This window comes from Cupressus sempervirens, chromosome 1, assembly GCF_028749045.1.
Source record: "Cupressus sempervirens isolate cs-2001-9-10 chromosome 1, ASM2874904v1, whole genome shotgun sequence".
Taxonomy (NCBI): Eukaryota; Viridiplantae; Streptophyta; class Pinopsida; order Cupressales; family Cupressaceae; genus Cupressus; species Cupressus sempervirens.
Window position 1 is genome coordinate 246931953 of NC_143118.1, and position 25267 is coordinate 246957219.

General features: G+C 36.1%; 1 protein-coding gene across 2 annotated transcripts in view; it reads left to right on the plus strand.

The window, feature by feature from the left end:
* The window catches only part of D2HGDH (FAD-linked oxidases family protein), a 213082-nt gene that overhangs the window by 88176 nt on the left and 99639 nt on the right, over positions 1 to 25267 (plus strand). For both annotated transcript variants that reach the window (XM_089822015.1, XM_089822007.1), the window contains exons 8-9: positions 74 to 183; positions 8507 to 8587. In XM_089822015.1, coding sequence (XP_089678141.1) covers positions 74 to 183; positions 8507 to 8587 — 191 coding nt within the window. The remainder of the gene's footprint in view (positions 1 to 73; positions 184 to 8506; positions 8588 to 25267) is intronic.

Consider the following 25267-nt stretch of genomic DNA (forward strand, 5'->3'; position numbering starts at 1 on the left):
AGGTTTATCTACTCAATAACAAGATCACGTTTAACTTCCATGGTGACCATCGTGTTTCCCTTGAAATTTTCAGGCAGTGAAGGCACCCTTGGCATTGTCACAAAAGTCTCGTTGCTTGTGGCACCAAGGCTTTCATCAATAAATCTTGCATTTCTTGCTTGTGAAGATTACCCTAGCTGCCAGGTAATATAATCAATGGATTACATTCATTATTTTTTTGTCTTTTCCCAGTATCTATCTAGCTTTGCTTCCCTTATTGGGTTGTACTGGAATATAACTTTTGTCAAAGAATTTTATAAGTACATTATTAATAGAAGTGCATTCCATAAGATATATAACATTCTATAGTGATATTCAATTACATATTTTCTGTGAGGCCCTTTTCTTAAGAGCTTGAAAGTGATAAAAATTTGGGTCAGTCTGGACCAGATTTAGGGATGTTGGCAGTAACTGTTCAATATACATCAAGATGGCTATAGCAGTTGGGAGTCAATAAAAAAATACCGAAGTTTGAATTATACTCCAGGAAACTTCAAATATTGGCATTGGCAATGTAAGAGATGAGATGAACATCTTAAATGGAAACAGAGCAGTGATTAGTTTGCAAGAGCATTGAACAGGGTTGTGGGTGGCAGCTTATTCGTTTCCATTATCTGACATGTGCTGTGGGAACCAAAAATGTTGGAATCTTATATGAAATTGATTAGCTATAATTGACAGCATAAGCTAGCATCATGCACATACATGGGAGGTCAGAAATTGAATTGTCAAATGTAAGTTGTTAGTGTTAAGGAGTTTATGATTTCAAAAGGGAGGTCTCTGAATTCTAATGATTGCAAGTGATGAAAATAGGGAAATGGTTAATTCTATACCATTGTTGTAGTGTGGTTGGGACAGCAGAGAGGATGATAGAAACTTAACTCCAAACTTTAAACATGTAAGCAAGTGGGTTGTCCAGTCACCAGGTCAAACCGGGTACCACAATGAGTAGAGATTTATCATCAGACATCAAGATTAATGGTTGAGCTATGTTCAGGTAGAACAATCCTGAATCTGAACTTTACCGGGTGAAACTGCTTAATGTTGGTTCAATATGTTGAAGCACACACATTAGAGTTGAACTTGATAATCCAGCTCTGAAGACCAAGGAAATGGCAAGTCCAATACTCTTAATTTTTAAGATCAAAGGTCATATTGAATTATGGAGTAAATCTCCTTTTAAGCCTGGTAATTTGACATTTGACACAATTGATGAGGTTGAAAATCTAAAATATTTAGCCAACTTCTTTATTACCAATGGAGACACATAAACAAACATCCGTGTGGTCAAACTCTATATTATTATCATACAGAATAAAAATAATAGACGAGTCAGACCAAAATCCACTGATAATAACTCAATTGAATCAGATCCCTTGGTAGCTGTTTGGGGATTGGTGAAAACTAACCGGTTTAGATTTGTTATCGTTTTTTTGACACCAACTTGGTGAGCAAACCAACTCCTCTCTTGAAGGGGATTTTAGGTCCCCCCCAGGCTCGGTATACATGAAAGCAAGTTTGTTATGTTTACTGAAGTCTTATAAATGAATGCTCAATTGAAACCTGTCTATACTGTGGAAACTAATAAAATGGTGTCTCAGTATGTCAAAAAACCTTGCTTCTTTCAAATACAGAAACACAATTTAATCATGATATGAAAATGAAAATCATATGGTTTGTGCTTCTGAAAACGTAGAATTTAAAACCTAATGACTAAAAATTCTAATCTGAACACATGGCATAGGGTTGAGATAAGAAAGAGTCTGCTATTTGGGATGAACAATGTTGGTTGCCAAGCATCCTGTAAGAACTCCCACCTGGTGGAATTTAAACCAAACCAAGTTTTTGCCTAAAATGTTAAATATCTTTTGAAGAAATATCATCAGACAGTTGCCTTGCAAAAATCAAATGGAAACTATTTGCATATAAATTCCATCAAACAATTGTATGGTTATTGAAATCTGTAGTTAGTAAGAAATCATGAACCAAATAGGTAGTATTCAAGCTTAATTTCATCAAACATAGCAAGGCTTAATACATCAGCATTTAATCAAACACAGAGTGATAAAAGTTTCTGATTTTTTATCATAAATTGTCATACAAATGACTGATAACCATGCAGTTTACTAGTGCACAATCACAGTAGTATAGCAACAGTTGACATGAAAAAAACTACTTCAAAACCTGTCTATTTTGTGCTTTCATTTCATCAAACATATAGCAGAAGTCTTTCAAGAGCGTAGCTAAACATTAGACTGCTACAGACATTCATGAAATGACAAATCTTTAATTATTACATCACCTTAATAAGACCCCAGGAGTTTTCAGATTTTACAATACCTCAATGCTGCAAACTTAAGAAATCTAACTAGTCAATAATATGTTCTAGACGAAGGCTTGCAACTGTAAAAGACTTGGACAGCTGCGTTATGATTGGGACTGCACAGACTGTTTATTATCTTTCATCTCTGCCCATGTTCTCAAGCTTCGATGTGAATGGCTGCCTCAAACATCTGTTCCAAATCATCCAGCAGCTAATAAACCTTATCAAATACCAAGGAGAAAGTTTCAATATCTTGTACTTGGACTTCCAGACCTGCTTCTATTGCATGTCCTATTCCAGCTATTAGAAATTCTTATTTATCTCAAGAATCTGCAATTCAATCCCAATGTGAATTTTGATTGAATCCACCAAACTGAACGGATGGGTTTTCATCCAGTTTTCACTTATTTTAAGGATCTTTGTCCTTGGAAAATCCAGTCACTGATTTTCAGCAACAATGGAGAAAAAGTTTCAACATTCAATTCTCATAACATATCTCAAATGAAAGGATGGCCTTTCTTATATTGCTTTTTAGTTGCTGAATGCTTGTACTTCTAGCAATGTGGGATAAAATATTCTTTACTTTTAATTCCTCCTTATAAAGTAGACATTCTTTACTTTTGATTCCTCCTTATGAAGTAGCTTCTCAAACAAGCTGGAATAACTTAAAGTGACTTTGCATTATAACTTTATTATAGTCACTTCGTATTTCAATTAATGATATGAACTCAATAATTACTTTTTTATTAAAGTATTACAATATTCTAACTCCATCATTAATCATTGTAAATGATTGAATCAATTCTGACTTCACCATTATGTAGCCCACTGCATTTACTGCTAACCAGGGTGCTTTACAAAAAGTAGTAAGGATCCATCTCTATCAACCCTCATTTTACTATAATTAGTAAATCTTAGAATACCTGATCAAAATGAAGGGGCCAAAGATCGTCACTGCAATTGAGGCCAATCTAGGTGCCCTGCTAAATATAGAAGTGCTGGATAAATGACTTACTATAATTAGTAAGTTTATCAAACTGAACCAAATGAAGAGCAATCCTGAATGCTTGTGTACTTCAAAAGGGTAAAGGCCTCCAGTTCTGCCAACTGGGAACCCTCTAACCGTCTGACTTAGCCTACGAGGGCTAATGATAGGCTAATCCAAACCACCAACTAGGGTGAGATAAAAGGGGACATTACACATTCCCACACAAACATTTTAAACCAACTTTACAACAATCAGCCGTGATACAGTTTAAAGTATAGATACTACATATTCAAAGGAATGAATGTTGTTTGCTTGGTTGAAGGACACTCATATAAGCTGCAACATAATTTTCCATATAATTACAATATTCAAACTGGAAACTGGGAGGAAATGAAAAAAGATAATTTATTAAACCAACACAAAGATTGACAGCAAAGGTTCTGGCATTTGTACAAAAGAAAATCTGAGTATAGGTAGATTCTGTAGATTCAATTACAAATTGTTAGAATTTCAACAGCTAGGAGTCATATGGTTCATCCTCCAGAGAAAAAAATGAATCAACTTTTCTGATTTTATTGGATGATTTGATTTTCCCTCTTAGATTTCCTTTGACTATCTTTTCAAATTTTGCAACCCATTCAATCTGCCAACATTACTCGTTTGATTCAAAGGGGTTGGTGCCTTTCATGTTTCTCCTAATTCATTTACTATTTTACTTGATTCATTTCACCTGGAGCCAGATTAGTTAATCAATAAACATACCACATGACATTGATTACTTTCTTAATTCGGTCAGTAGATTGAAAAAATCAGTTTGAGTTTTCTTTTCAATGGCAGATTCGCATGTTAGGAATTATACCTGGTTTTATTATTAGAACATTTATCAAATTCAATCCCAGGGTGATCTGGCTTGTCTACCAATGAGAAGATAGATGCTAAATTTAATCAATACATGGGTTTTTAGGTGTAACCACCTCATCAAAGACAACTCCCACAGCTACAAATAAACCTGGGGTAGGAAACGTTGGAGGCACTGTCGGCATTAACATTATCATAGCTTTCCTCTAACAATGTCAATTGTTCACCCTATATTTTTGAACATGGAGAAGCATAAATTAATTCATAGCTTTTCATTACCATTTTAACCATCTGAATAGAAGTGCATAAGTAAATAAAAAACACACAATGCACACCGCACAAGAAAACCAAGACTTTATGTAGAATACCCAAGAAGGGAAAAACCATGGTGAGGATGAATTCAATACATGAAAGAAGTATTACATGAGGCTCACTGTTGTACTTGCATTCTATTGATGTGATTTTTATGACCACTTCAACATGCAGAACCGAATTCTTAGTATTCCAACTAAAAGACTGAATCTCCAACAGTCTCTTGAATAAGGAAGCTCGTATGCTAAACGATGTATACAGTATACAGATTGTGTGATCAAATGAGAATATCCCAGAGTTTCTTCTAGTTGTGGGCTCTCATTCAATTGTAATGATGTGATATGTTGGTATCACAAAGAGACTTACACTGTTCAATCAATGGATATCAACTTTGCAAATGCAGACGATTTAGCAATTGATGCTCTTCAACTTATTCTAGAAAAAAAATTGCAACCAGGCAAAGGGTTTAGGAATCTAATCAAGCTCTAACAATGTAAGAGACTATTGATGGTGAGATGCAACTTTTAACCAGTCCACGCTTTGCGATGTCGACTGTGCATAGAAGGATGCTTGTGTCTAAGGATGCGGGAGTGATGTTCATATTATTAGTACTAATCAATCTTTCTCAGAATTCTTGATAGGAAGTAATGAGGTTATGCAGCAAGGTAACCATCTCATGATGCCACCAATCGTGAGTTGCACCATCTAGATGCAATGTTGCAAACTTAATTGCATCTACTTTTGTCATTGCATGAAGAGTCAAGAAAGTGTCTAATTTACTAATCTAATCTCTATCTGCGACCTTCACTCTGCCATCAAATGTACGAAGTTTGAGCCTGCTAGTAGCATGTTTAAGATAATTATTTTGGTTCCTTGGTCTTCTCTGTTGCCTTGGCCTGCTATGCTCTTTCTTTTGAGTCATGAATCTATCAAAGGGCAAGTAATCTTTAACTCTTTGTGGCAATGCCTCCCACTCATCATGCATGGCCAAGACACTATCAACAAATGCTGCACTTTCTTCTTCTACACTCCCTTCCTCAGATTTACTCCTCAAGAACATTGGATGTGTAGGCTTTTTATAGTTGCCTGTAGAAAATCTTCTTGCCCAAGGGGTCCCATCTCCACTATCATGCTCTTCTTGATCGTGACTTTTTCCTCTAGGCAAAGACATCTTCCATATAGATGCGGCAAGCTGCAACAAAACATTTGTCACCAGTTGTTGTCCTGCCGCAAAACCCCTGAATATATCCATTGCCTCTCTTTCTTCATTATTTCCTGCATTTCTAGGTGGACTACCACCTCTCCTATCACCCATTATCTTTAATGGTAATCTTGTAACTGATCAACATGTTGTTCTGTGCTTCCCCTATGTGTATAGTACCTATATGGATCAAATCATTGCGGCTACATATGAAACCCCAACCTTGTAGGATGACAGGAAAATGCTTTGATACCGCTGTGATGAACCCTGCTAGTTCTCTTTATCCAACCTGTAACTGTTTCTGGTTTGTTTTTGCAATGTTTTGGATTTTATTTGTATTTTTTAGAATATATGCTTTTTATGCTTTCCTTTTTTTGAAAATAATAAAAATAAAACACAAAGCTTGCATGAAATGAAATCTGAAATTACTTCAAATCACAGGCAGGAGTTTCTTTCTATTGATTGATATTTACATTGCAAATCAATTGCAATTGTTAAATACTGAAATGAGTTTTCATCTTGGATAAAGATCCTGGAATTAAATCACATCCCTTGGAGATGTTCTAGAAACCCTCCAATTTGTGCACAATGTTCTATTTATAGCTGGGAATCCAATAGGATAATAATTAAGCATAAATTCTAGGCAGTTTGGCCTAGAAACCAGATGCTGTGCTGAGGATCTCGTGTGGGGCCTGTAATGCTGTACAACTGCCCTTGGAATTTTTATTTTCTGTCAACAAAACACAGCTGAAGACCAGCCTTGGGAAGTATCTGCAAACACACCCTTATTTTAATTACAAAACTACCTAGCTTCACCAATTTAACTAAAATGGACCTCTATATGAAGCCCACAATCAAACAATGATTCAACTAGTTTTTCATAGCCTTAAGATTGCACAAACATTGAAGATATCGTCCTTCAATGCTAAAAATGGCTAAAACCCTAGGTCACATTGCACTCTTCCTTGGAACATCCAATATAAAAGTCAAAACTCATAAACAAATAATCAATCAATTTCATTTCTAGGGCTTTTATAATTCCTCAATAAAGTTTGACTCATGAGGCTTCACCAATATGTCACTTTAATTACTTATATAACTGTTTTTTGTGGTTAAATTAAGTTATGTCATTATTAAAGGCATACTTTTCCATTAAATGTAATGGCTCCTCAATAATACTTTATGAAGATAAGTAATAAATTTACAATATAACCATTATAAATAGCTTTATTAATGTCACTATAATTTTAATATCTCATTGACTACTCATCATCTCTCTGTATCATTTGAATCGCGCAACCAACTGCCTTACTAAAAATATTAACGGTTCTCTCTATCAACCCCTAACCTACTATAACTAGTAATTCCCTGAATATTTGATAAAATCAGTAGTGCCAAGGGTCGTCACTGCATTGAGGTCGGTCCAGGTGCCTTGCCAAATGTAGAAATGTTGGATACATAACTTACTGTAAATTGTAAGTGTAGCTAACTGAAACAAACAAGGAGCAATCCTAAACACTTCTGTACTATAGAAGGGAAAGATCCTCTGTTTTGCCAAATGGGGCCTTCTAGCCATCAGCCTTAACCTACGAGGGCCAATAATAGGTCAATCTAAACATAAAACATGGCAAGCTAAAATGAGGACATTACACTTTATAACCAATCCTACTTGTCAAAAAACACAAAGGACACTTCAACAAACACTTTGACTTAAATACCTTTAGGAATTTTTGGTAACTTGACCACATTATGGAACCACGGGAAAATTATGATGACACATCTAAGCAACTCTTGGCAAGGGAATTTCCATTTGGTGTTTCTCAAATCAAATATCATGGTTTATCTAATTTGACACCTTCCAATACTATACATGAATTCGATGTTCAACAGTTGTGCATTTTAGGCATGTATCATTGTTATTTGACCGCGTGTTTTCATTATGAAAGTCTCTATGATTTAGCATTCAAGGTCATCCCATTTGACTTGACAGGTGTAATATTTTATTAATATTATGGGATTTCAATTATAAGACAAATGTGTTAAATACAGTTTGCTGCCTACATTGCTTCTGATGTTTTGAAGAGTATAATTTGGAGATTAGTTATCATACAATTCTCAAAGTGGATATGTAAGACCAAAGACCTTAAAATTTGAGAAAAATACTTGCATAAAAGCTCCTGAATTCCCAGCTCAAACTTTGTCACTTTAGAGAAGCAATTATTTGGATTTTGTGCCTGTACAATTGCTACAAGAGTCCATGTGGTTACTGTAACTGGAGAGTGTACAAGAGGGGTCTGTTGAAGAGGGATAACTTGTGATCTTTACAAATACACTAGAATGTATTTCAGGTTCGTTCTGCTCAACATATAGAGAAAAATGTTCAAGCATTCCTGTTAGTGGATGAGAATCTCTCTCACTTTTCTTTTCATGTTTACTTTTGAAATGGTGATTTTTGCTAGTTACTGTAGACACTTCGAAGAATGTAATCCATGATTGATCTGATATCATTACCAATTTCTGTAGTATTATGGAGCTGGCAAGGGAACAATTGTTATGATTTATATGACTGATTCTAACATAAATTTGATTGAAATTTGTATTTTAATTTATTTTAAATGTGTCCCAGTTGGACACAATTTACAATAATTTGTATGGTCTCTTTCACTTTTAATTTGATGATAGATGTTATGTTATAGGAATTGATACCTCAGATGTTGTGGAGCATAGAACTATTTTCAAGTTGACAGCTGTATTAAAATTAAAAAATTTCATTCACTTTTTACAGAAACTACTCTCTGCAGCAAAACAGCAGTTAGGGGAGATCATCTCAGCATTTGAATTTCTAGATCATTCTTCTCTGGACATGGTAAACACAAACTTCATTTTAAAATTATCTGCATGGTGGGAATTTTTCAATAATGATATTTGCTAATTTAATATTCAGACAAGGAGACTTTTGAAATATGTATCAGTATTATTTTTCTCCATACTAATCTATTTGACATTTTGTCTATTAGTGCTATATGGACTAAAAACCTTAAAAGTACTCAGAAACAGAATTGATTGGAAATCTAAATGAATGCCATTATACTTGACTTGGTGGGGGTTGTAAATAAAGTCAGTTATTATAGTTTCCCCCTGGTAGAAGCTATGATTTTCACTATGATATGACATCTTATCCAAGTGGTTGAGCCACTAATTTTACAAATCCTCATGTTCTAATTAGTAGGAAACACATATATCCTAGCATCTATTAGGGAATCATCACTATAAGTCTAACTTGCCAATTCAGAAGCGGGTTCGAAAATGGATGCGGGAATTTAATTTTTGGATGTGAATTCAGGAGGAAGTGTGTGTGTGTGTGTACACGCAAAGAAAGGCACAAAATATACAAAAATAAATCATTTGATAGTATGATACTTCACCATTGCTCAAGATTCAAGATATTTCATGTGTGATACTTCAACGTAAAACAGTAAACTTCATAGACACAAATAATCAAATTGAAATTCATAAATAAATTAAATAGACAATAAGTTATAACTTATAACCGATTGCTCATGTTCAAGATTACAACAAAATTAAAATTTAGTTCATGATTGAAGGTTCAATCAACTAATTAGATTCCAAATCATAAGGATTTGCAAGAAAATCCACATTTTCATCATTTCTTCCAACTGCTGCAACTTCAAGAACATTTATACCAAAAACTGCTCCAGTTGTGCTAGGTGCACCATGTGTCATGGTATCATCCTCATCATCCATGAGAGTAGTAAGATCATGAACCATTACATCTAGATTTGCACACTCAGGGGCTTATTCCCAAAGCTTGTCTGCCCCTTGTATTGATTATTCTTGCGTGACAAAAGACGCAAGTTGGTGTTGATGTAGACCAAGTCCCCATATTTCTTGGAGCCCAACCGGTTGCACTTCATTGAATGGATATAGGAGTATGTACTCTAATTCCTTTCAGAAGCAGAAGAACTAGCAACCTGGATAGTACTCACAAGACATACGAAAGCAAAGCAAATTAAAGATTGTTAAAAACTAACTTCTACAATGCAAGTGGTAAACATAAAACAAAAATAAATTAGAAACTTGTCATAGGATCTTGATTGCAAGAGGTAGATCCTTGAAAGGTTGACCATACATGTACGATCATGTGATAGCTCCCATTTTATTTTGGTCCTTTATTGCATATGGAGAATGTTTGAGTCCCGAAGAAAATAACCCAAATTCTAGCCTCACTTTTTCATTCATTTGTTCATCTTGGAAGAGTCTTGTAAAAGCTTTATACAACCCATTAGCAAACTCCTCACCTGCATATAGTGCAACTCTATTTGACATAGTAGGTACTTCCTTGCTATAGTGCCTCGGATATAAGTCATATGCAAGGAAGTGCAATGGGGTAGTCATCTTCTCCTAACGATGATGGATGGTTGCTTCCACCTTATTGCATAAGGCTTCACATGTTGCGGGGTCACTCTCATGTTTTTGTATGGATAATTTTGTCTTCTCAACCATGTTGTCCATGCTATCATACACATCCCCCAAGCAAGGTGGATCTATATTGCAAAATTGGAGTATGGTCAGGATGGGCTTGGTGAAATCCAATACAAATTCCACTCAAGCCCTTTGTCATCCATAACCAAAACCTTGACCTTTTGGGCTCTTTTTGAATTTGAAGCCTTTCATATGCCTCATTGAGTGGAAATTATCTTTTGGCTTAATGCTTCTTGCACCTTGACAAGCTGTCTCATAACAATAGTATGATATGCAAAACGAGTCTCGACAACCTAGGCAAGTTAAGGATATGTCAATAAATAGTAAACAAAGACATCTTTATACAATCTGATAATTGAATATGAGCATAAAATCTATTCAAATTAAATAAATCCATGAAATTTACTAATTACAATTTATGTTCAGAAACTCCAATTTGGACTATGATCTAAAAATGGATTGTGACATGTGGTTCATCACAAACATTTGTATCTCCTCCTCCTCTTGGGATATTTGCTTCACCCAATCTATTTGACTGCCAATCTGTTGCATGATCAAGTTAATGAAGTGTACGGTGCATGGAGTCCACAAAATATGGTCGTATCGACCCTCAATCAAAGCGCTTGCACCCTTGCAATTTTTCGCATTCTTTGTAACCACCTATACCACATTCTCTTTACCCTCATCTCGATGGCCTCAATAATAATAGTTACACGTTATCTGTTCCAAGATTTTTACACCCATTAGAGACAATAGTTACACCCAATCTTTTCCAAGATTTTTTAATTGGTTGAAGTTCTTTCGCTATATGTATCTTCTCCTTATGCAATAGAGTGGTGCCTCCATTTCCTTCCAATATGGTGATCTCACCGAGTTGAAAGAAAGGCCATTGGCATAGAGGCAATGTGCAATGACTTCATCTCTACGGTCTCTTGCCTCCTTTTTTAATTGCAATGTGCAATTGGCCTGTTTTGCGGGCTGCGATTTCCACTTCTTCCTCTCCCTGTCCTAGTACAAATACTTGTAAGAATGGATGTTGGGAGGACATAATTGGTTCAGTGGGTTCTTTGATCTTTTTCTTTGTGGATGGAGGTTGATAATAGCTTTATTTTTAACTTTTAAACCAATTCATCAACAACTTCTTGTTCTTTTACAAATGAAGCTATTTTTGCATTAGTCATCCCATGCCCACTTTTGCCTTTGCACATTGCAAACTCTTTGCCACCAAGGTTCATAAAATGAAGCTTGACTTGGGAATATGAGCCATTGAAAGGTGTTCCTTTGTTACTTTCACGATAATTGCTCTTCCAATAACATGAGCCACCTCCTACAACCTGTGATATTCTTGTGGTGCGTCTCCATAAAGGAGATCCTACATCAATTTTGAAATTATCGATTCCTTTCCCTCCTTTCCCTCCTATTTGAACTTTGACTACTGGTGTAGGCCATTCTTGTACAATACAATCTAATTTCTTGCTATAATAAGAAATTAAATAAATATAAATTAGGAAAACAACTATGAACATCAATCACACAAGTGCAAAAAAATGAAAAATCTACTAAAATAGATAGCTAAACACGTTTCTTTATTTCTTTTAAAAATAAAAAATGAGAAACAATTCAAATTTTTTTTCATAAATTTGAAAAACTTAATCAAAATACTCAAGAATAGGATCAAATGCTTACCTTAGATGCTTAAAAATCTGTTGAGGAAGCTATGTCCTGCCCTCCGATTGATCCTCATCAAAAATAATAAACTTGCCTTCAAAATACCAAAATGGAAACCAAATGAGAAGAGAGGGCATAGATGCTAACAAAATGAGTTGTGAATGCTCGTATGACCTCTTTAGGGTCATTTAGGGTTTGGAAGGAAAAAATAAGTTTGAAATATCATAATGGAGCACTTGTCTTTTAAATTTTTTAAGTGAGAGTGCTTTTGTTTTTAATGTTTTCCGGGCTTGACACTTGTGGAAGGTCCTAGATGGTTTGGGAAGGTTTGTGGAAGTTATCTAGAAGCTATCTACTGGCCCTGGATGTGATTGGAAGCCAACATTAGGCTTCCATCCACATCCTAGTGCTTGTGGATGGCTTCCACGGGGCTTTTGAAAGCATCCTGCCTCCAATCACCTCCACTTCAAAATTCAAACCATCCATGCCCACATTAGTATCTCGGCTATAAGTGATAGGTTGTAGAATTTTTTTTAGGTATTAGTATTTGCGTATGTTGTTATCAATTAAATAAAACTCAGAATTTTGGAATGATCCAATTGATTAATGAATAAAGATGGTAGGCGTCAAAGGCTTGATGACTTTCCAATAGATTATGGAGATGGATTTTTAGAATTTGCAAAATCCCAAGATCAAATACATGTAAGCATACTGTACATAAATGGATTCTATGTTACTAAATATAAGTTTACCCCCCTTGGAGACATATATATGATACAGATGGATTTGTTGAAAGGTAGATGGATAGATAGGTGGATAGGTAGAATGATAGATCAAAGTAACAAGAATCGGAATTGGATTGGAATCGGCAAGGTCAAATCAAATTGCAAATCGGCCACGAATTGGCAAATGAAAAAAACCCTTGAAATTTAGTAACTTATTTCATAAACCCTTTATCGCTGATTCGATTCACCGATTCGCAAAAAATCGTTTGGCTTGAATCAAATCGCCAAATCACATGAATCGTGTGAATTACTGCGATTCTCGTTACTATGTGATAGATATATAAATAGATAGACAAATAAGTAGCTAGATAGATAGATTAGAAGGGGGGGGTGGCAGAGAGAGGATAATACATGATTCATTTATATCATTGATAGGATGAAATATCTTGAATAAATAGATTAGTTTGAAGTATATCTAACCTCTTGAATATTGCTGCTACAACTAGTAAATCTTTCAAACCTCATCAATGATGCTATGACTAACTTGGAATAGCTGAACGAAGGTAGAAGGGTGACACATTTATTTACTAGTGCAGGTAGTGCTCTCACAAGCTTCAAATTCCTTGCAGCAACCATAAACTAAAGGGTCGGTGTTTTGGGCTCAAAATATGGCTTGCCCCCATCAATGTCTTCCTAGCTAGTGTTGTGGAAAGGAGTAACATGATAGTCATGGGGATGGCGAGGTGTATGGTGCATAGTTAAAATGTGTCATGTGGTTATTGGGCATAAGCTATGAATATTGTAGTAACAAAAGTTTGGGTAAAGCATTGCAAAATGTCACTCCCAAGGAAGAATTTTTCAGATTGGAAACCTTCTATATATGATTTTTGAGTTTTTGTTGTATTTATTTTGTATGTATATTCCCAAGGAAAAGAAAAGTTATTTAGAAGGAAAAAGAAAACCGTATCCATTAGTTGGATATGGTGAACAATTTGTTAGTATTTGGCAAGTGATGATGCTACTTGGCCTGGTGACTTTGTCAACTACATTTGTTCCCCAAATCATGTAATGTCCCCATTTTTAGCAACCATCAGAGTCAATGAATTTAGCCTACCAGTGGGTCCTTGTAGGTTAATACTGGTGATTAGAGGACCTTGTTGTAGAGTTATTTGGCTCACTAGTGAACAATTATGAGTGTGTATCTCTCCAGCCCACCATATATTTTGAAGCTAGGTTGTTCAGTGGGTTTTGGCTCCATTTTGAGGGATTTCCTATATAGAGTAAGTCAATGGATGATTCGAATGAACTCAGATGATTTAGAGGAGTGATATGATGCTGTTAAATGTTATTTCTAACTTCCAGATTAATCTCCAAGATTCTTGGAGGGACCACCTATTTTTAGAAAGTCACCCAGTTGGGATCGTATTTCATCATTACAGTCATCTCTGCGCAATCAGATTTCACTTCCAATGTGATTGGGCCATTTTTTCAAAGTCATATGTATTATTGGTTATAATTTAATTATGTGCACTAAGGTTTCTAATAAAATCGTTTAATGGACACCTTAGTGTTATAGCTTGTTAGAATTGGGATGAGAAGTTTTAAATCATGGGCATGTGAAGCAAGGACCTTGTGTTTCAGCATATTATTATTTTAATGAAAAGGTCATTCTTGGATCAATAGGGGAGTTTAAATTAATAAATTGACCTTTATTATATGTTAACTTTAAATTATAACGTAAAGTTGCTCTTGGAGGGAAATAAAATAAAATATTTATATTTTGAACTTTGCAACCAAAGACGCACATATCTAAGTTATGTGAGTTGTGTGCTCAGAGATTCAAGCTCAATTTTCATTTGAGAACTATAAATGCATTCAATGAACTATTCTTATGCATTTACAAATTTCTCAATATTGTTCCTTGAACTTTCCAAGGTTCATTACCAGAGATGAATTTAAGAATCCATTTAGATGCTAATGCAATTTCATGTGTCTAAAGATCTCTCATTCCAAGGCCTCCCCAATATCTAGGCATACAACACCATTTCCAATTCACTATATGTCTTTTCCTATTGCCCTTGTCATCTGACCAAAGAAAATATCTCAATATTATGTCAAGCTTTTCAATCTGATAACTATTAAAGAGCCGAGCAGAGGCAAAATAAATTGAATGTGATGAAAGCACCTTTTGAACAATCTGTGCTCTTCCTGCTAGTGATAAAAGACGAGACTGCCGTTTATGATGTTTCTTTTCAATCTTAGCATATATCCAAGTCCACATATCCTGATTGAGAGAGATGCAGCAAAGGGAATTCCAAATACCTAACAATATTGTTTAGGCCATCCCATGTCCATCCTTTCTGATCAAGCCAAGTAGGGCTTAATTCATTCCATCCCATGACTATTGATTTGTGAGGAGCAATCTTAGCTGCAGAAGCTGACCAAAATAATTTAAGCCTAAGCACTATGTTATCAAAGTTTTCTTCTTTAATCTCAATGAAGAGAGTTGTATCATCCAGAAATTGAGTATTGAGGAGATTATCCCGATTAGGCAGTGAGATGTCTTTGAGAGGAGTCCCTAGAGTGGAAGATCTTAGGATATAGAATATAGCATCAGCAACTAGCACAAAAATTGAGGGTGCAATAGGACATCCCTGCCGAATGGATCTTTGAGGGATAATGGGTTCAGAGAGATTGCCATTGATATCAAGAACAATAGAGGAATCTTTGAATAAGACCTTGATCCAATTGTAGAAGTATGAAAGAAAACCCAAGGTTGTGAGCATCCTGAGCACAAATGGACACTCAATCCTGTCATAGGCTTTTTCAAAGTGTAGAAGAACTATAGAAGCCTCTTGTCCACTCTCTTTGGCCCAATTTAGAGCCGCCCAACTTGTTATCAGATTTTCAAAAATGTATTTTCCTTTGATGTATCCAGTTTCTGTCTCTGTTTTCTAGCAAGCAATTTGGCAATGATTTTGTATGAAAGATTAGGTGTAATTGGTCTCCAATTACCAATCTGGGATTTATCATCTTTCTTAGGTATGAGATGTATGACTCCACTGTTGATTTTTTCACCCAAAGATCCTTTGATGTATGCTTCATTATATAGGTTGAATAGTTCCAAGGCAATCCATTCTATATTCTTCTTGTAAATTTCAGCCGGTAGAACATCAATCCAAAGGGATTTGTCATTGGCCATATCTCTGATAGCAGCTTTGATCTCATCAATAGATATAGGTTGACTCAAGGTCTCTTTCCATTCTTCTAAGATTTTATTTGGAATAACCTTCAAACATTTTGCAATGGCAATCTCATGATCATTATTAAACTCAAAAGAAAACAGTTTCTAATAATATTTAAAGATCTGAGTAATCTCATGAGGGTCATTGGTGTAGCTCATGTCTCCTTCTATACCCTCAATTAACTCTCTCTTTTGTTTAGATCTAACCAGATTAAAGGAATACTTAGATCCTCTATCTCCTTAATGGATCCAGTTAGCTTTGGCTCTGATTTTTTGACCCCAGAATCTATTATCTTGGATTTTCCTGAGCTCCATTTTGGTCATGGCAAGATGCTGAGCAGCGATATTATCCTCCTCTGCCTCTGTAGATCAAACTCTAGATCAATATGTCTGTTCTGCAGAAAAGATTCTTCCCTATTTCTATCTTTAGCCTTCTTTTTCCCCATAATTTGGAATATTTTTTTCCAAATGTTGATAGAACAATTCCATTGATCAATGAAACTTTTATTCTTATTGCATAGTCTAGATATGTGGGTAGCCATTTGGATAGCTTCAGAAGTTTCAAGATCATTGAGAAGGGAAACATTTAATTTGAAAGAACCCCTTGTTCTACGCTCAACTCCAATGTTGCTCAAACTTTCTACTTCCATTGTGAAGGAAATATGGGAGTGATCTGAGATGGATGGTGGAGACACTTGAATGGAAGAAGCTCGAAGATTAGAAGGAAAAGAATAGGAGGCATCTACATAAACTCTTTGGTGATACATATGTTCATTAAATAGGAAGATCATATATAGGTTGTTATTATGATTAGTTTCTTTGAAGAAGAAGAAATGATGTTTAGAGGGAGATTATTTAGTTGTAGAAATCAGATTCAGAGGGAGCTTGCATGATAGGGGGAGAATGCCTAATTCTTGGCAAGCTTCTGTAGCAGTGTGACTGCTAAAGATCCATGTTTGGTAAACTTTGAATCAATTCCCTTATTGTGATAATCAAGCAGTGAGAATGTTTCTCCTGTTGAGAGGGAGTCTTTATTGTGAGAGAATCCTAGTCATTCTTATACACGTTAATGAGTTCTTCTCTATGAAGAAGTTCAAAGTGAAATCCCTTGTTCCACCCTCTGTGAGTAGGCATGGTGGAAATGTATTCTTCTCTGGGAGAAGTTTGAGGTGAAAACCCTTGTTCCACCCTTTGCGAGTAAGTATGGTGGACCCACCCTTTGCAAGTAAGCATGATGGAAATGCATTCTTCTTTGGGATAAGTTTGAGGTGAAAGCCGTCATCCCACCCTATGTGAGTAGGTATGGTGTGTTCTGCATTTTGTCACCACAAAATGTTGGCAACAACACAACTTTTTCAAGCTAGTTTTGCGTCTATCTAAGTTGAATTTGATATTCAATTGTTTAATGTTGATCGATCAATCAATTTCAATTCGTATATCAAATCATTTTATTGAAGGCTTTCATCAAGTCTTTGTTGTTTTGCTTTCTGTCGAGCTTTTGCTTGATTTTTGAAGCCTTTATCATCATTTTCTTTTCTTTTGAGTTTGCGTTTATTGGTTTTTAGTCCTTTGGTTTTGCTTATGTCATGGCTTTCATTTTTCCCTTCAATTCGGTCTAACCTAGAGCCTAATCAGGGTTGTTAGTCAAGAGATATGGTCATTTTAGTGCCTCAATAGTGGACCTTTTTGATGCAACAACACGAATTAAAAATATCATGTTATATTTTTAATTTGACATTCACTTTTTGAAAAATATAACTTAAATCCACTTTATGTTATGTTTTTAAGTTATTTTATCATTTAAATTTTCACTTAACGTAACTATAGTGCACTTTATGTTATAATTTTGAAGTGAGTTACTTTTTGATTTTTCACTTAAAGTCACTATATAAACTATATAGTTTCAATTTAATTTTTGATATTTAAATCAAATGCTCATTTAAATGTTACTTCTTAAATAATATCTGTGTTATATTTTTATTATGATATATAAATATTGTTTATGTCCCATTAAAGTGACATTTTAATGAAATTAAATTGATATATGTTTGTTAAATGACTTTAAATTATCAAAAGTGGACATTTTACATGTCACTGCATATAAAGTTCAACTTAAAAGGATAAGACTATCAAAAGTGGAGCTCTTTGGTGTCATTACATCAAAAGGTGAGTTTTATATGTCATTGCCTAAAAAATATGAGATTTCACTTAAAATATACAGTCCTCCCCAAAAGGTCCGATTTTGACCAAATACACATTTTAAAATATGTCATGCAACCTAAAAGGTCCAATTTACCTTGTTGAGAGTTTATAAAATATGCATGTCACCCCAAAAGGTCTGATTTTAACTAAAAACATATTTTAAAACATGTTGTGCCTCCCAAAAGGTCCAATTTTGGAAGAACACTTGCATTTGCTCTCCAAGAACTCGATTTTGCTCATTGTGAGAGATTTTCTTGATAGTTTTGCATGAAATATTCTCCAATAGGGTTTTTTTTGCTTGGCAATGTATTTTCCAACATTGAAAATGGATTTATCTTGCTAAAAAACAGTTTTTCAAACTCCTTCCAAGGGCATGTTTTTGGAAAAATCTTCAAATAAATCCATTTTGAGTGATTTAAATCAGGTTTTTGCAAGGGAAAGAGGCGCTTTGGCATATTCAATCATTTACAATACATCAAGGGTCACGTTTTTGCATTTAGAAGTGAAAAACGAATCATATTATGCCTTTTTTTGAATCACTTTTTTGCTAAAAACACCCTGAAAATTGAGGATTTTATCTACCTTTTTGCATTTTGAAGCCACTTTTTTGCATTTGGATTTATGTATTAGCATTTGGGGAAGTGTTTTTTGTATTCACATGTCAAGAATGACTCAAAAACATGCATTGTTTGGCCACGTTTTTGCAAAAATGGCCCAGATTTTTGCATTAAAAAGTCATTTTTTTGTTGAAAAAACTCAAAAATGGCATTTCCAACCCAAACCTTTGATCAAGAGGGATTGTTTTTGAGTTTTAAATGCATGATATTGTCTTTGGAGACCATGTATTTGGCACTTTCATGTCAAATTCGACCCTTCATTGCTTATTAATATTTGTTAAATGCAAGTATGGAAAAGGTCAAAAAGTTGTTTCAAAATCCAGATTTGAGGAAGAATTGGTTTTCAAACTCTATGATTATTGCTATTTTGGCTCTTTGATCTACAAGTGGACATTTTCAAATTTGCTCATCAATTAATGCTTATCTTGCTATTTCCATGCATATTTTAGCTTAAAATTGCACACTTGTCCATATATATGCCATGAAAAGTGCATTTTGCCTTTAAAAATGATGAAAACTCTCATTTTCACACTTTTGGAATTTCCCCAAAATCCAAATTCGAATTTGTGTGTTGAAGTGTTTTGCATCTCAACATGTTTGAGTCATTTGCCAAAGGTATGTCTTTCTTTTGAAGTTTTTGTGTTTTGTGTGCTTGTTTTTCGATTTTCTCCACTTCGGAGAAGTTACAAATTCTTTCCCAAGAACTTGTTCTTCTTTCACTTCATGCATGTAATCTCATTTCTTGTTTCCATTTTCACTCATCTCACTTTCCATATTCACTCGCACGACATGATTACACGAAAAGCCTTAGGTATAATTGCATCTCTAAAACTCGTTTTTGACAAAAAGTCACTTTTTAAAATGTCAAAAATGACACGTGCATGTTTTCCCATGTATTTTGACTTTACTTTTCCTCAAAAGCGTCTATAAAGTTCACTTCAAGACACATTGCATCCATTCCTTCCATATGCACTTACACCTCCATGAGCAAATACATGTAATCCCATTCCATTCAATGTCATAAAGCATTTCATCTCATCTGTCATCTGCACTTACATGTAAGCTCATTCTCCATCCACATTAGCATGTCATCTCACTTTCCATTCCTCATTACATGTTGCACTTACATGTAATCATTTTTTATGCAATGACATCATGAAAGCCCAAGTCACTTTTTAAAAGTCAAAAAGTTCTCATTTGCACGCATTCCCATGCACCAACCACTTCAAAAAAAAGAGAGTTGAAGGTGCTGATGGAAAGTTATTCCGAGTTTACTCTGGACATCGTCAAGAAGGTTTGCAAAGTGTCAGAGAATCTAGAATGTGCCAATCTACAAAGGAGAATTCACAACAACTTAAGTGAGAAAAATTGGATCACATCAAGTTTTCAAATGACAACAGACAATTCATCAAAGTCAGAGGTTATTAGAAGACTATAATATTCCCGTTATAAAAATAATTTATTAATTAAACTATTTTTTTTTATTGGTAAGAGGCTGAAGCCAAGATTAATTATTATGTATTATTATTAATTATTATTTTATTAAGTACGGGTAGATTCGAACCCAAGACCTCTTCGATAGGAGGCTCACAATTTACCATTGTGTTGTAGGTTCTTGCTTTTTTATTGATCAAACTATTGTTAATGGGCGGATTGATTTAATATATCTCGGACCCATTTTTGTTTTGTTTCCGTAGTTGTGTAGCTGTCGGCTATCTTTGTACACCCTCGGAAAGCTTTCCCCAATGAGTATTTAAGCACGGCTTGTAGGTAGTCGTTAGATATGCATTTTGGATTATTTCTTTGTACTGTGAATTCCCGTTGGAATTCTTTGTTGTTTGCCATTTTAGAAGTGAAAGATCTTCCCTACTTGGCTTGTACGGTTTCGGTGGGATTCAATCCTCACCCTATTCTGTTGCATGGAATACTTCACTAGGATCTGGCAAATTGGAGCACCATCATTTGACAATTATTAATCAGGAGGATTATTTGTGTTCACTCTCATTTCTTGTTTGGCTGTTGAATTCGGTTCTCTTAGTTTATTGTATGTCTGGACTCCATCCACTTCATTCAGCACAAAGTCCATCTTTCTGTGGCTATATCACCCACCCTACGGCTTATTGTTGTCTTTGGGACAATTCCCTTCCTACACTGTATGGCCCTACTATATGGCTTCCATTTGTGCGTTCCGTGTCTCATCCACCCTCATCTCCATATAGCCCTCTTACCCTACTCCCTCTACATACAACCTATTGTACGGACATCATACCATATGACACCCACACCCACTCTACTGCACGACCATTAGGGCCATACCGTACGACCATCAAGACCATACCATACGGCCTTCCTCTCTCTTGTTTGATCCTCACCGTATGGTGTTAGTCTCTTCCACTCAAACATACAACATCCAACCTAGTCACTGCCATACACTCTGTAAACTGTACAGTACTGGACTCAAAGGGTATCCAATTAAGTCTCTGGAGGTCAGGAACATTACAGTGGTATTAAAGCTTCGATCTTGCCAGCCTGTGGATAGTGAATGGGAGTTTATAGCCGAAAGAGAAGAACCCATTCTATTGATAGAATGGCTACCGAATCGGAACCCACAGTTGCTGAACTCGTGGCACTACTAAGAGAACTTGTGAGGAATCAGGCACAAATCAATGATACTCAATGACTCATGGTAGAGACACTCAAGAAGTTGGCAGGCAATAAAATATCCGGTGAGCAAAATGGTCACAATGCGGACTCGGTGTCTGGTAAAGAAAACTCTCATCCAACACACTCTCAACCTTCCATGCCGTGTTTTCCCCCGCAGACGAAGGCACCACCTGGAGGGAAGCAATCGACCTTTGAAGAAATGCAAGAGCAACTAAGAGAAGATTGGAAGAATGCGAATTTGGAGGAAGATATATCATACAAAGTTTATGCAGATTTGAGAATGAGATATTCAGGAGGCATAAACAGAGGATATTTTAATGATGATCTTAGGAGGAAGTTGAGTAAAGTAAATCTGTCACCATCTGATGGATTTAGATCCATATCTACGCAAGCATGGGTAATGAAGACAGATACTTACTTCTAGCTTAATCCCATGCCAAAAGAAGAAGCAATTAAATTTGTGGCCTTACACTTGGAGGGAGTTGCGCATGAATAGTGGCATCATGGCACCATCACACTGGGGCATGATTAAATAAATACCTATGTGGAATTTACTATGAGATTGATAGATCAATTTGATAGTAAAGATCCATAACTCAATTTCAAAGATTTGGCACAACTGAGGCAAACTGGATTGGTTGACCAATACATTGCGGAATTTCAAAAACTCTCTGTTTTGTTCATGTACATTTTTGAAAGAAGATGGATAGTGCTCATGGATGGACTGACAAAACCACTAAAGGGTTGGTAAAAGGGTTCAATCCTATCACCCTGTCGGAGGCCATTAAAAAGGAAAGGAGTATGGTATCGTCATCAGCGTCATTGTCACAAAGTTACTCACATTCCAAATCGCCAGTGTTTCCGAGGGACAAAGATAACAAACCTCCGTCGAGAAAGCCGTCGTTGGATGAAGCTACCAAACAGGAGCTTTGAAGAAAGAAACTATTTTTCAATTGCAAAGGACCATGGGAACTTGGACACAAATGCCTCAGAAAAGGAAAAATCCACTACATTGAGGTCGTGTCCAATGATGAGGACGAACAGGAAGATATACCCTCCGAAGACAACAGACCCCACAAGGACACCAAAATGGTTAGTTTGAACCGTACGGAAAGAATTGCAACATTGGTATGGTGTGGAGGAACTATCGCCCTAGCCGGTAGCCCTAGGTGCACAGTATTTCGTATACAAGGAACCCTTCAAGGACAAAGGGTTATGGTGATGTTTGATAGTGGAGCCACTCTAAACTTCATAAAATCATCTCTGGTGAAGCGAAGAGGTTTACCTATGGAGATGCATGTAGGATTCCAGGTCAAGGTTGCTAGAGGGACTCTTCTACCTTGTACACACCTTGTTTCTCAGCTAAGTATTACAATGGCGAATCACATGGTGACCAAGGATTTCTTCATAGTGGACCTTGATGATATGGAGGTTATTTTGGGCATATAGTGGATGGAGACACATGATGAATACACGTAGAGTGTCAAACAGATGGACTTCACTTTTGTTGTTGATGGAAAGAAGGTTTTTCTCTGTGGAATGGAAGATAAGGGTCCGAAGGAAGTTTCTGCACATTGGATGGAGGCAATTTTTCGGCGTGATGATGTTGCTTGGGCTGCACATTGTTTTGTCTCGATAGAACCTATAAAAGGGCAACGAATTCCTCCCCAAGATGATGATCTCCAAAATATTTTGAGTGATCATGATAAAGTTTTTATAGACATTCCTCTTGGCATACCACCTCATTGAGGGTTTGAACATACTATCGAGTTGGAAGCGGCAGCCATGCTGGTCATAACCACACGCTACTACCATCCTAAGAAATTCAAAGATGAGATCTAAAAGATGATTCAGGAACTGTTGGAAAAAGGATGGATCCATCCCAGTTCTAGCCCTTTCGCATCATCAGTGGTATTGGTCAAAAAGGATGAGACGATGCGCATGTGTGTGGACTATCGTGCTTTGGAAAAGAAAACAATAAAATATAGATATCCCATTCCAAGGATAGATGAGTTGCTAGATGACTATATAGTGTAGTCTATTTTTTGAAAATAGATCTTCGTTTTGGATACCATCAGATCCGCATGAGGGAAAAGATGTGGAAAAGATGGCCTTTCATTGTCACTATGGACATTATGAGGTCCTGGTCATGCCGTTCAGATTAACAAATGCACCTACTACATTCTAATCATGCATGAATCGCATCTTCAACAAACAACTGTGTAAGTAATTACTGGTATTTTTTGATGATATTCTTATTTATAGGACATGGGAAGAGCACCTAAAGCACTTGGATGAAGTTCTAAGGATCATAGAGGATCAGTCCTTGTTCGCCAAGCAATCCAAGTGTGAATTCGGTATGACAGAAATATTGTACTAGGGGCATGTTGTCAGTAAATATGGAGTTCAAGTTCATTAGGAAAAGATCTAGGCTATCCTTGATTGGCCTCTCCCAACATCATTTACGGAGTTGCGAGGATTTTATCGATTGTGCAATTGTTACCGGAGGTTTGTAAAAGGATTCTCTCAACTCAACACCCCATTAACAAATCTAACAAGAAAGGGCTCCTTCCAATGGAATGAAAAGGCGCAACTCACTTTTGATAAGCTGAAAGAAGCAATGAGCACTTGTCCCATCTCGATCGTTCATTCTGTAGTGCAACGCATCTGGAGAAGGCATTGACGCGGTATTGATGCAAGATAGACACCCCATAGCCTATGAGAGCAGAAAGCTCCCATAAACAAAACACTTTTATTCCATTTATGACAAAGAGATGTTGGCCATTGTACATGCACTAACCAAGTTCTGATAGTAACTGGTGGGTGCCAAGTTTGTCGTTCATACAGATCACAATAGTTTGAGATATTTTCAGGAGCAATGAGATTTGAATGAGAGGCAACAAAAATGGGTAAGCAAGTTTCAAGTTTTTGATTTTGACATTGAATATGTGAAAGGAAAGAACAATTTGGTTGCAGATGCTTTGTCCAGGAAACCTGCCATCTGTTTACAGACTCAGATTTCAGCTGACTGGAAAGCATATTTGTTGGTAGAATATTCCAAAAACACATTTTCCTATGAGCTAATGGATGGCGACTCCTAGGATGATCAGTACAAAGTAGTGGAGGACATCATTTACTATAAGAATAAGATATATTTAGTGTCAGAATCCAAATTGAAGCAAAAAATCTTGGAGGTACATGGCTCACCCTTGGTAGGACACTCAGGCTTCCTCAAAATGTACAGACATCTCAAGGAGAGTTGTTCATGGAAAGGTCTTAAAAGAGACGGATTGTAGTATGTAAGGGAGTGTGCGATCTATTAGCAGAACAAATCCGAACATACTCTACCTGCTAGGTTACTGCAACCTCTGCCAATTCCAGAACAAAAGTGGAAAAATATCTCGATGGATTTCATTAGTGGACTTCCCAAGGTGAATAGAAAGGATTGTATCTTTGTGGTAGTTGATAGACTAACGAAGTACGCACATTTCTTTGCCATTCCCTCAAATTTTCAAGCCACACAGGTAGCCGATCTGTTTTTAAGAGAAATCTTTCATCTACACGGGTTATCCCAAAACATTGTCACTGATCGGGATGGGCGATTTATTAGTATCTTCTGGACAAAACTATTTCGACTAGCAAGAACGAAATTGTCGCTTAGTACTAGTTACCACCCTCAGACAGATGGACAAACAGACATAGTCAACAAGTGGCTCGAAGGTTACCTTTGGAACTATGTTTCGAGACAACAACGGGCGTGGGTCAAATGGATGCACCTAGGGGAATATTGCTACAAAACCACTTACCACATGTCCATCGAAATGATACCTTTCAAAGCACTATACGGGTACGAACCTGTTTCCTTCATCGACACAATCCTAGGTGACAGTCGCGTACCAAGGGCAAGGGATTGGCTTTAGGAG